The sequence below is a fragment of the Ranitomeya imitator genome, chromosome 1 (assembly GCF_032444005.1).
Source record: "Ranitomeya imitator isolate aRanImi1 chromosome 1, aRanImi1.pri, whole genome shotgun sequence".
Taxonomy (NCBI): Eukaryota; Metazoa; Chordata; class Amphibia; order Anura; family Dendrobatidae; genus Ranitomeya; species Ranitomeya imitator.
The window spans coordinates 661,636,682-661,649,648 of NC_091282.1; the positions used below are offsets into that span (position 1 = coordinate 661,636,682).

General features: G+C 51.3%; 1 protein-coding gene across 1 annotated transcript; it reads right to left on the reverse strand.

Moving 5' to 3' along the window:
• Positions 1-4,049: 4,049 nt before the first annotated feature.
• Positions 4,050-12,128, reverse strand: CHRNB2 (cholinergic receptor nicotinic beta 2 subunit). Its single transcript, XM_069728893.1, has 6 exons — positions 11,940-12,128; positions 10,506-10,651; positions 6,578-6,622; positions 6,383-6,492; positions 4,616-5,597; positions 4,050-4,516 (listed from the first exon to the last, which is right to left on the reverse strand). The coding sequence occupies exons 1-6, from the start codon at positions 11,989-11,991 to the stop codon at positions 4,346-4,348; spliced, it is 1,506 nt and encodes a 501-aa protein (XP_069584994.1). The 5' UTR covers positions 11,992-12,128; the 3' UTR covers positions 4,050-4,345.
• Positions 12,129-12,967: the final 839 nt, after the last annotated feature.

The following is a 12,967-nucleotide window of genomic DNA, read 5'->3' on the forward strand; positions in this document are numbered from 1 at the left end:
TTTACACTTTTGGCCTGGGACAGCTCATAGAATCTCACGGTTCTCAGTATCATCTCTATGCTGATCACACAGATCTACATCTCTGGACCAGATATCACCACCCTACTAACCAGAATCCCTCAATGTCTATCCGCTATTTCATCCTTCTTCTCCGCTAGATTTCTAAAACTTAACATGGTCAAAACAGAATTCATTGTCTTTGCCCCATCTCACGCGACCCCCCTTTCCCCCAACGAACCTATCCATTACAGTAAACGGCTGCCCACTCTCCCCAGTCCCACAAGCTCGCTGCCTCGGGGTAATCCTTCACACTGATCTCTCCTTCAAACCGCATATCCAAGCCCTTTCCACTTCTTGCCGACTTCAACTCAAAAATATTTCACGGATCCGTACATTCCTAAATCAGGAATCTGCAAAAACCCTAGTCCATGCCCTCATCATCTCCCGCCTCGACTACTGCAACCTCTTACTCTGTGGCCTCCCCTCTAACACTCTCGAACCCCTCCAATCTATTCTAAACTCAGATGCCCGACTAATCCACATGTCCCCCTGCTATTCCCCAGCCTCTCCCCTCTGTCAATCCCTTCACTGGCTCCCCATTGCCCAGAGACTATAGTACAAAACCTTAACCATGACATACAAAGCCATCCACAACCTGTCTCCTTCATACATTGTGATCTCGTCTCCCGGTACTTTCCTGCACGCAACCTACGTTCCTCACAAGATCTCCTTCTCTATTCCTCTCTTATCTCCTCTTCCCACAATCGCATACAAGATTTCTCTCGCGCATCACCCCTACTCTGGAACTCTCTACCACAACATATCAGACTCTCACTTACCATCGAAACCTTCAAAGAGAACCTGAAGACCCACCTCTTCCGGCAAGCCTACAACCTGCAGTAACCGCCGATCGACCAAACCACTGCATGACCAGCTCTACCATTACCTATTGTATCCTCCCCCATCCCTTGTAGATTGTGAGCCCTCACGGACAGGGTCCTCTCTCCTCCTGTACCAGCTGTGACTTGTATTGTTCAAGATTATTGTACTTTTTATTATGTATACCCCTCCTCACATGTAAAAGCGCCATGGAATAAATGGCGCTATAATAATCAAGTCAGCATCCTTGCTCCCTGGCAGAAATTAATACAATTCTATTTATGTTTTCAGTCAGTCTCCTTCCCCTTCTGAAAGTTATAAATCAAGTCCCTAGTTAGTTACTTCCTTAATCAGTCTCTTTCCCAAATATACAGGTGCTTCTCATAAAATTAGAATATTATCAAAAAGTTAATTTCAGTTCTGCAATAAAAAAGTGAAACTCATTATAGAGAGTGATCTATTTCAAGTGTTTATTTCTGTTAATGTTGATGATTATGGCTTACAGTCAATGAAAACCCAAAAGTCATTAAGTAAATTAGAATATTTTATAACACCAGCTTGAAAAAATGATTTTAAAATCCGAAATGTTGGCCTACTGAAATGTATGTTCAGTAAATGCACTCAGTACTTGGTCGGGCTCCTTTTGCATCAATTACTGCATCAATGCTGCGTGGCATGGAGGCGATCAGCCTGTGGCACTGCTGAGGTGTTATGGAAGCCCAAGGTTACTTTGATAGCAGCCTTCAACTTGTCTGCATTGTTGGGTCTGGTGTCTCATTTTCCTCTTGACAATTCCCCATAGATTCTCTATGGGGTTAAGGTCAGGCGAGTTTGCTGCCAATCAAGCACAGTGATACTGTTGCTTTTAAACCAGACACTGGTACATTTGGCAGTGTGAACTGATGCCAAGTCCTGCTGGAGAATGACATTTCCATCTCCAAAAACTTGTTGGCAGAGGAAAGCATGAAGTACTCTAAAATTTCCTGGTAGATGGCTACCCTGACTTTAGTCTTGATAAAACACCGTGGACCTACACCAGCAGATGACATGGCTCCCCAAACCATCACTGATTGTGGAAACTTCACACTAGACCTCAAGAAGCTTGGATTGTGGCCTCTCCACTCTTCATCCAAACTCTGGGACCTTGATTTCCAAATGAAATGCAAAATTTACTTTCATCTGAAAACAAAACCTTGGACCACTGAGCAACAATCCAGTTAATTTTCTCCTTGGCCCAGGTAAGATGCCTCTGGCGTTGTCTATTGGTCATGAGTGGCTTGACACAAGGAATACGACACTTGCAGCCCACGTCCTGGATACATAATTGGTGTGGCCATTTTTGAATGGCCTTTCCTTAACAATCCTTCCAAGGCTGCGGTTATCCCGGTTGCTTGTGCACCTTTTTCTACCACTTTTTCCTTCCACTCAACGTTCCATTATTGTGCTTGGATACAGCACTCTGTGAACAGCCAGCTTCTTTAGCAATGACCTTTTGTGGCTTACCTCTCTTGTGGAGTGTGTCACTGACTGCCTTCTGGACATCTGTCAAGTAAGCAGTCTTCCCCATGATTGTGGAGCCTACTGAAGCAGACTAAGGGATCTTTGTAAACCCTTAGGAAGCCTTTACAGGTGTTTTTTGTTAATTATTCTAATTTACTGAGATAATGACTTTTGGGTTTTCATTGGTTGCAAGCCATAATCATCAACAGTAACAGAAATAAACACTTGGAATAGATCACTGTTTGTAATGACTATTTAACATGAGTTTCACTTTTTGTATTGAAGAACTGAAATAAATTAACTTTTTCATGATATTCTAATTTTGTGAGAAGTTTTCTACACATGTGCCAGCTGCAAATTTAGTCCCTATTGAATTCCTTAGTCTGTCTCCTTTCCTCTCTGGCAGATGTAAATATAATCCCAAGTATGTTCCTCTGCATACTGATATTTGCACCATCAATTGTTATCTGGAGTCTTCTCTATCACCCCTCCAACTGACAAGAAGAGAAAGCTATTCCAATTGCTGCCAAACCTTTCAACACTGCTTCCATTCACTGACAGCAAGCCCAAATCTTGGCTATGGCCACAGAGATAAGTATAGGTCTAGAAGAGGTAAATGAGCTCATCTGCGACTGCCTCTGAGCAAACTCGGACGTGGATGACTTCACTTCTGAGAAACAGGCAGTCGCGCTCGGCCGCATTCTGGGCCAGGAGCAGATTGCCACAACCTGTGGTTTCGGTCACACGCCCTCGCTCTGGCCGAGAAACAGACTGCAACGACCCATAGTTTGGGTGAAGAGCAGGCGGTACACACACCCGAACTCTGGGTGAAGAGCAGGCGGCACACACACCCAAACTCTGGGTGAAGAGCAGGCGGCACACACACCCAAACTCTGGGTGAAGAGCAGGCGGCACACACACCCAAACTCTGGGTGAAGAGCAGGCGGCACACACACCCAAACTCTGGGTGAAGAGCAGGCGGCACACACACCCAAACTCTGGGTGAAGAGCAGGCGGCACACACACCCAAACTCTGGGTGAAGAGCAGGCGGCACACACACCCAAACTCTGGGTGAAGAGCAGGCGGTACACACACCCAAACTCTGGGTGAAGAGCAGGCGGTACACACACCCAAACTCTGGATGAAGAGCAGGCGGTACACACACCCAAACTCTGGGTGAAGAGCAGGCGGTACACACACCCAAACTCTGGGTGAAGAGCAGGCGGTACACACACCCAAACTCTGGGTGAAGAGCAGGCGGTACACACACCCAAACTCTGGGTGAAGAGCAGGCGGTACACACACCCAAACTCTGGGTGAAGAGCAGGTGGTCACATGCCTACGCTCTGGTCAGGGAGCAGACAGCCACTGAGGTTTGGGTGAAGAGCAGGCAGTCACGCGTCTGCGCTCTGGGCGAGGAGCAGACTGCAACGACAAATTTTTGGGGCGAAGAGCAGTCACAAGTCCACGCTATGGGCGAGGAGCAGACGGCCACAATCTGTGGTTTGAGTGAAGAGCAGGTGGTCACACGCCCGCTCTCTGGGTGAGGAGCAGATGGCAACGACCCACTTTTTGGGTGACGAGCAAGCGGTCACAAGTCCGAGCTCTGGGCGAGGAGCAGGCAGCCACGACCCGTGGTTTGGGTGAAGAGCAGGCATTCACACGCCCGTGATCTGTAAAACTGATGTTGCAGCTTTTCCCTTTTGTATTTTATTGCTTGGAATAAGAAGTGATTTCCCCATGACATGACCTTTCCCTACCCCCACTTTTTCAGGTTGTGCTGGGGTCTTCAGTCTGTGTAGGGCCAATCATTGGCAGAAAACCTTGACTAGTAGTGATGGAGGAGGCGTGCTACTCCATCCTGAAAGAAAGTAATTCCCCATGGTTTTGGCTGGAAGAGCATCAGTCTTATATGTCTCCTAATAAATAAAGTTCTCTCCATGTTCCGGTACACGGGGAGACACTTTAGTTGGAGGCGGGAGCCCCGTGGTTCAGCTGTATTAATGTGTTTGTTGTGTAATTCTGGAACAGTGGCTGCAAGAACATCCCGATTGTCCCAAAGACACAGACGAAGACGAAAATCCACAGGAAGAGACGATCGATCACCATGGCCACGTACTTCCAGTCCTCGCTCACCTGCAACGGGAATAAAAATGATGTCAGGAGCAGGGCTGACTACCTCTCATACACAATATACAGACTGGTTGTCAACAGTAATTCATGGGTTACACTTACACTCTGGTCGTCGTCTTCACTCTTCATGTGATCGGCGATGAAGCGCACTCCATCCACTGCCTCTTCCAGACCGCACAGACACTGCCGCACTTTACCCTGTCTGTCCCGGAAGCCGTTCACGCCCTCGGGTAACTCTGGGAGCTGCCCGCCGCCACCACCATATTTCTTCACCGAGGCTTGGTTAACATAACAAGTGCAGGATTTGGCGCTGTCTCGGAGGAATAAGCTTCCTGTAGACCTCTCCTGGTTCTGCCTCTGCTGGCGCAGGCGCTGCCGGGCGCAGTTTTGCCTCGGCTGCTTCATGAAGAGCAGGGTGGGCAGCTTGTCTAGGAAGACCACTTTCACCCAGGGCGGCATGGTGTGAGTGGTGGGCGAGCGGTGGTGCACATTGAGGACACAGACGCTGGTGACGATTGAGAACGTGACGAGAACCATGGTGAACATTAAGTACTTGCCCACAAGCGGGACGTCAAGGGACGTGGGAGGCACAATCTTGGAGATGAGCAGTAAGAAGACAGTGAGCGCCAGCAGCACAGAGATGCACAGCGTCATCTTCTCGCCACAGTCCGAGGGCAAGTAGAAGACCAGGATAGCAAGTGAGGTGATGAGGATGCAGGGGATGATGAGGTTGATGGTATAGAACAGAGGCTTGCGGCGGATGATGAAGTCATAGGTGATGTCAACGTATGTGGAGTCCTCGGGGTTCTCATTCCTGCGACCCGGCAGCGCAATGATGTCCCACTCTCCGCTGGGGGTGAAGTCGTCCAGGCTGGCCACATCACTCTTCAGCACCAGGTCCAGCTCAGTGCGGTCATAAGTCCATGAGCGGAACTTCATGGTGCAGTTCTGCTGGTCGAACGGGAAGTGCTTCACCTCGATCTTACAGGCGCTCTTATAAATGGCAGGTGGCAGCCAGAAGATGCTGCCGTCGTGCGAGACCACCGCGTTAGAGTAGAAGGAGACCTCATACATCCCATCAGCACTAGAAGAGAATGACACAGTCAGTACAGACAGGGGGTCCACAGACACACCACCAGTGACACATGAAAGCCTGACCCAGGGCTGTCTGGTCTGAATTAATTTAGGAGCCTGGTATGGAGGGGGGGTAGAGGTCTCAATTCATTAAGGGGCATGATTTGGCAGGGTCTCAAAATTTATTTAGGTGCCTGGTCTGGAGGTGGGGGGGCGTCTCAATTCATTTAAAGGCCTGGTCCGGGGGGAGGGGGGTCTCAATTCATTTAGGGCAGGCCTGTACCCTCCTTCCTAACTTCAGATGTATTTGCATCTTTTGGATGCAATTACATTTTCACACTGCAACAGGAGCAACGCAGCGATCGGGTCAGTTCCGGCCTGAATGTGCATGGGCGTGATGAGGTCAGCGCACTGCTGCTGGGCTGCAGAGGTGGAGATGCTGCAGCAAAGAACTCCAGAAGGAGCCGAAAGATGAAATGTGTTTATTTTTTTGGGATTCCGTAGCAACCAGGCAACTCCCACATGTACTTAGCCTGGCTAATAGCTGTAAATCATTCAGCTGCTGATGAATACTTAATCTCCGAACATTAACAAATACTCGAACACTAACAAATACTCGGAGGTCACTCGAGCGTGCTCGGGAAAACCCGAGCATTGAGTATATTCGCTCATCACTAGATGTAACCTGATCTTGGTGGATCTGATACCGAACCATATCCTGCCTTTGCCACAGTGTACCCACTGCAGGGGCGCCTGCAGTGTATGGATAATGCACGCTGTACCAGCGACACTCACTTGTTGTACAGGACAACATCCGGCAGCCAGATGTGCTTGGATGGGAGACGCACTTTCTTCATGTTCTCAAACTCAGAAGGCTCCCAGGTCAGTCTGTAATCCTCCCACTCCTGGCAAAGGATTAAGAACACAATCTCCAGGGTGTAAAGCTCTAAATACAGACACTGGTTATATTGTAATATCATCGCCACCTACCTGAGTCAGCCAGACATTCGTCGTCATTATCTGCTCCCGCTCATGCTGCAAAGACAAGAAGATCGGCGGTGACATCACTGAGAATGCCTCCTATCCATCACTAGAGATCAGCGGTGACATCACTGAGAATGCCTCCTATCCATCACTAGAGATCAGCGGTGACATCACTGAGAATGACTCCTATCCATCACTAGAGATCAGCAGTGACATCACTGAGAATACCTCCTATCCATCACTAGATATCAGCAGTGACATCACTGAGTGCCTCCTATCCATCACTAGAGATCAGAGGTGACATCACTGAGAATGCCTCCTATCCATCACTAGAGATCAGCAGTGACATCACCGAGTGCCTCCTATCCATCACTAGAGATATGAGGTGACATCACTGAGAATGCCTCCTATCCATCACTAGAGATCAGAGGTGACATCACTGAGAATGCCTCCTATCCATCACTAGAGATCAGCAGTGACATCACTGAGAATGCCTCCTATCCATCACTAGAGATCAGCGGTGACATCACTGAGAATACCTCCTATCCATCACTAGAGATCAGCGGTGACATCACTGAGAATGCCTCCTATCCATCACTAGAGATCAGAGGTGACATCACTGAGAATGCCTCCTATCCATCACTAGAGATCAGCGGTGACATCACTGAGAATACCTCCTATCCATCACTAGAGATCAGCGGTGACATCACTGAGAATGCCTCCTATCCATCACTAGAGATCAGCGGTGACATCACTGAGAATACCTCCTATCCATCACTAGAGATCAGCGGTGACATCACTGAGAATGCCTCCTATCCATCACTAGAGATCAGCAGTGACATCACTGAGAATGCCTCCTATCCATCACTAGAGATCAGCAGTGACATCACTGAGAATGCCTCCTATCCATCACTAGAGATCAGCGGTGACATCACTGAGAATGCCTCCTATCCATCACTAGAGATCAGCGGTGACATCACTGAGAATGCCTCCTATCCATCACTAGAGATCAGCGGTGACATCACTGAGAATGCCTCCTATCCATCACTAGAGATCAGCAGTGACATCACTGAGAATGCCTCCTATCCATCACTAGAGATCAGCGGTGACATCACTGAGAATGTCTCCTATCCATCACTAGAGATCAGAGGTGACATCACTGAGAATGCCTCTTATCCATCACTAGAGATCAGCGGTGACATCACTGAGAATGCCTCCTATCCATCACTAGAGATCAGCAGTGACATCACTGAGAATGCCTCCTATCCATCACTAGAGATCAGCGGTGACATCACTGAGAATGCCTCCTATCCATCACTAGAGATCAGCGGTGACATCACTGAGAATGCCTCCTATCCATTACTAGAGATCAGCAGTGACATCACTGAGAATGCCTCCTATCCATCACTAGAGATCAGCGGTGACATCACTGAGAATGCCTCCTATCCATCACTAGAGATCAGCGCTGACATCAATGAGAATGCCTCCTATCCATCACTAGAGATCAGCGGTGACATCACTGAGAATGCCTCCTATCCATCAGAACAGCGGTGACATCACTGAGAATGCCTCCTATCCATCACTAGAGATCAGCGGTGACATCACTGAGAATGCCTCCTATCCATCACTAGAGATCAGCGGTGACATCACTGAGAATGCCTCCTATCCATCACTAGAGATCAGCGGTGACATCACTGAGAATGCCTCCTATCCATCACTAGAGATCAGCGGTGACATCACTGAGAATGCCTCTTATCCATCACTAGAGATCAGCAGTGACATCACTGAGAATACCTCCTATCCATCACTAGAGATCAGCGGTGACATCACTGAGAATGTCTCCTATCCATCACTAGAGATCAGAGGTGACATCACTGAGAATGCCTCTTATCCATCACTAGAGATCAGCGGTGACATCACTGAGAATGCCTCCTATCCATCACTAGAGATCAGCAGTGACATCACTGAGAATGCCTCCTATCCATCACTAGAGATCAGCGGTGACATCACTGAGAATGCCTCCTATCCATCACTAGAGATCAGCGGTGACATCACTGAGAATGCCTCCTATCCATTACTAGAGATCAGCAGTGACATCACTGAGAATGCCTCCTATCCATCACTAGAGATCAGCGGTGACATCACTGAGAATGCCTCCTATCCATCACTAGAGATCAGCGCTGACATCAATGAGAATGCCTCCTATCCATCACTAGAGATCAGCGGTGACATCACTGAGAATGCCTCCTATCCATCAGAACAGCGGTGACATCACTGAGAATGCCTCCTATCCATCACTAGAGATCAGCGGTGACATCACTGAGAATGCCTCCTATCCATCACTAGAGATCAGCGGTGACATCACTGAGAATGCCTCCTATCCATCACTAGAGATCAGCGGTGACATCACTGAGAATGCCTCCTATCCATCACTAGAGATCAGCGGTGACATCACTGAGAATGCCTCTTATCCATCACTAGAGATCAGCAGTGACATCACTGAGAATACCTCCTATCCATCACTAGAGATCAGAGGTGACATCACTGAGAATGCCTCCTATCCATCACTAGAGATCAGCGGTGACATCACTGAGAATGCCTCCTATCCATCACCAGAGATCAGCGGTGACATCACTGAGAATGCCTCCTATCCATCACTAGAGATCAGCAGTGACATCACTGAGAATGCCTCCTATCCATCACTAGAGATCAGCAGTGACATCACTGAGAATGCCTCCTATCCATCACTAGAGATCAGAGGTGACATCACTGAGAATGCCTCCTATCCATCACTAGAGATCAGAGGTGACATCACTGAGAATGCCTCCTATCCATCACTAGAGATCAGCGGTGACATCACTGAGAATGCCTCCTATCCATCACTAGAGATCAGCAGTGACATCACTGAGAATGCCTCCTATCCATCAGAACAGCGGTGACATCACTGAGAATGCCTCCTATCCATCACTAGAGATCAGCGGTGACATCACTGAGAATGCCTCCTATCCATCAGAACAGCGGTGACATCACTGAGAATGCCTCCTATCCATCACTAGAGATCAGCGGTGACATCACTGAGAATGCCTCCTATCCATCACTAGAGATCAGCGGTGACATCACTGAGAATGCCTCCTATCCATCACTAGAGATCAGCGGTGACATCACTGAGAATGCCTCTTATCCATCACTAGAGATCAGCAGTGACATCACTGAGAATACCTCCTATCCATCACTAGAGATCAGAGGTGACATCACTGAGAATGCCTCCTATCCATCACTAGAGATCAGCGGTGACATCACTGAGAATGCCTCCTATCCATCACCAGAGATCAGCGGTGACATCACTGAGAATGCCTCCTATCCATCACTAGATATCAGCGGTGACATCACTGAGAATGCCTCCTATCCATCACTAGAGATCAGCAGTGACATCACTGAGAATGTCTCCTATCCATCACTAGAGATCAGCGGTGACATCACTGAGAATGCCTCCTATCCATCACTAGAGATCAGCGGTGACATCACTGAGAATGCCTCCTATCCATCACTAGAGATCAGCAGTGACATCACTGAGAATGCCCCCTATCCATCACTAGAGATCAGAGGTGACATCACTGAGAATGCCCCCTATCCATCACTAGAGATCAGAGGTGACATCACTGAGAATGCCTCTAATCCATCACTACAGATCAGCGGTGACATCACTGAGAATGCCTCCTATCCATCACTAGAGATCAGAGGTGACATCACTGAGAATGCCTCCTATCCATCACTAGAGATCAGCGGTGACATCACTGAGAATGCCCCCTATCCATCACTAGAGATCAGAGGTGACATCACTGAGAATGCCTCCTATCCATCACTAGAGATCAGCGGTGACATCACTGAGAATGCCTCTTATCCATCACTAGAGATCAGCAATGACATCACTCACCACGCTGATCAGTTGGGCCAGGGATACCATCAGCTGGACGGTGACCTGTTCGGATCCGTTGGTCGCGGGTCGGATCAGCTTGTTGTACCGAGATGGGTCCAGCAGGAATTCAACGAGCCGTTCCTCGGTGTCCGTGCCCGTACTTCCTGGAATACATGTGACATCATGAGGTGTCGCCCCCTGCTGGTCACCACACAGCGTCATTTCACTGCTCAAGTAGATCATGCACCATGGTCACTGGACCGTGAGCCCCCACAGCTTCACACATTTGGGGAGAGTAATGAGAATAGTAGTGTCTCAGCCCCGGGGACTGTCACATGATGGGGGTAGTAGTTCTGCGTCACACCTAGATATCAGCATATCCACAGTATCACACATAATAGGAATAGATACACAGCTTGGCGGACACACAGACACAGCCAGCTAGCATACTCAGGAGACAAACAGCCAGCGGATGCAAACATGCATACACACAGTGGACATACACATGCACTCAGTGGACACACGCACAGCCAGCGGACGCATAGACGCCACAGACACACACAGCCAGCGGATACAGGCATGTAGCGGATACAGGCATGTAGCGGACACACGCAGCGGACGCACAATCGCACGCCACAGACGCACGTACGCATACACACAGCGGACACACACAACAAGAAGACGCAAGCACGCAGCCAGCGGACCCAAGCACGCAGCCAGCGGACCCAAGCACGCAGCCAGCGGACCCAAGCACGCAGCCAGCGGACCCAAGCACGCAGCCAGAGGACCCAAGCACGCAGCCAGAGGACCCAAGCACGCAGCCAGCGGACCCAAGCACGCAGCCAGCGGACCCAAGCACGCAGCCAGCGGACCCAAGCACGCAGCCAGCGGACCCAAGCACGCAGCCAGCGGACCCAAGCACGCAGCCAGCGGACCCAAGCACGCAGCTAGAGGACCCAAGCACGCAGCCAGCGGACCCAAGCACGCAGCCAGCGGACCCAAGCACGCAGCTAGAGGACCCAAGCACGCAGCCAGCGGACCCAAGCACGCAGCCAGCGGACCCAAGCACGCAGCCAGAGGACCCAAGCACGCAGCCAGCGGACCCAAGCACGCAGCCAGCGGACCCAAGCACGCAGCCAGCGGACCCAAGCACGCAGCCAGCGGACCCAAGCACGCAGCCAGCGGACCCAAGCACGCAGCTAGAGGACCCAAGCACGCAGCCAGCGGACCCAAGCACGCAGCCAGCGGACCCAAGCACGCAGCCAGCGGACACAAGCACGCAGCCAGCGGACCCAAGCACGCAGCACATGACATATTACAGTCCATCTCTCACCCCACTACATCAGCATTACACACGTTAGACAGGAGCAGCCATTCTGCAGCGCCCCCTCCCCGCCTCCTATCTTTGGTGCTCAGGGGTCCCCGGCTATGGTCTCGGGCCCCGGTACTCACTGGTGACCAGGCCGAGCAGGCTGAGGTGCAGGACGAGGAGGAGAGCCGTCATCCTGCCGCCGCCGCCGCCTCACAGCCTCATGTGACCGGGGCGCCGTGCTCTTCACACCGGGTTATTCCGCAGCCTGTCCGGGGCTCATCCTGCCGCGTCCTGGATCCCGGTACTGAGAACCAGAGCTCCTGCGCAGACTCCGGGGGGCGGAGGAAGAGGCGGAGGCCACGGTGCGGGAGAAGCCAGAACAGCGTGGATACGGGATTAGCACCGTCACCTGTACACACGGAGGAGGGGGCCGCACCGTCACCTGTACACACGGAGGAGGGGGCAGCACCGTCACCTGTACACACGGAGGAGGGGGCAGCACCGTCACCTGTACACACGGAGGAGGGGGCAGCACCGTCACCTGTACACACGGAGGAGGGGGCAGCACCGTCACCTGTACACACGGAGGAGGGGGCAGCACCGTCACCTGTACACACGGAGGAGGGGGCAGCACCGTCACCTGTACACACGGAGGAGGGGGCCGCCCGTCACCTGTACACACGGAGGAGGGGGCAGTAGCACCGTCACCTGTACACACGGAGGAGGGGGCAGCACCGTCACCTGTACACACGGAGGAGGGGGCAGCACCGTCACCTGTACACACGGAGGAGGGGGCAGCACCGTCACCTGTACACACGGAGGAGGGGGCAGCACCGTCACCTGTACACACGGAGGAGGGGGCAGTAGCACCGTCACCTGTACACACGGAGGAGGGGGCAGCACCGTCACCTGTACACACGGAGGAGGGGGCAGCACCGTCACCTGTACACACGGAGGAGGGGGCCGCCCGTCACCTGTACACACGGAGGAGGGGGCCGCCCGTCACCTGTACACACGGAGGAGGGGGCAGTAGCACCGTCACCTGTACACACGGAGGAGGGGGCAGCACCGTCACCTGTACACACGGAGGAGGGGGCAGCACCGTCACCTGTACACACGGAGGAGGGGGCAGCACCGTCACCTGTACACACGGAGGAGGGGGCAGCAC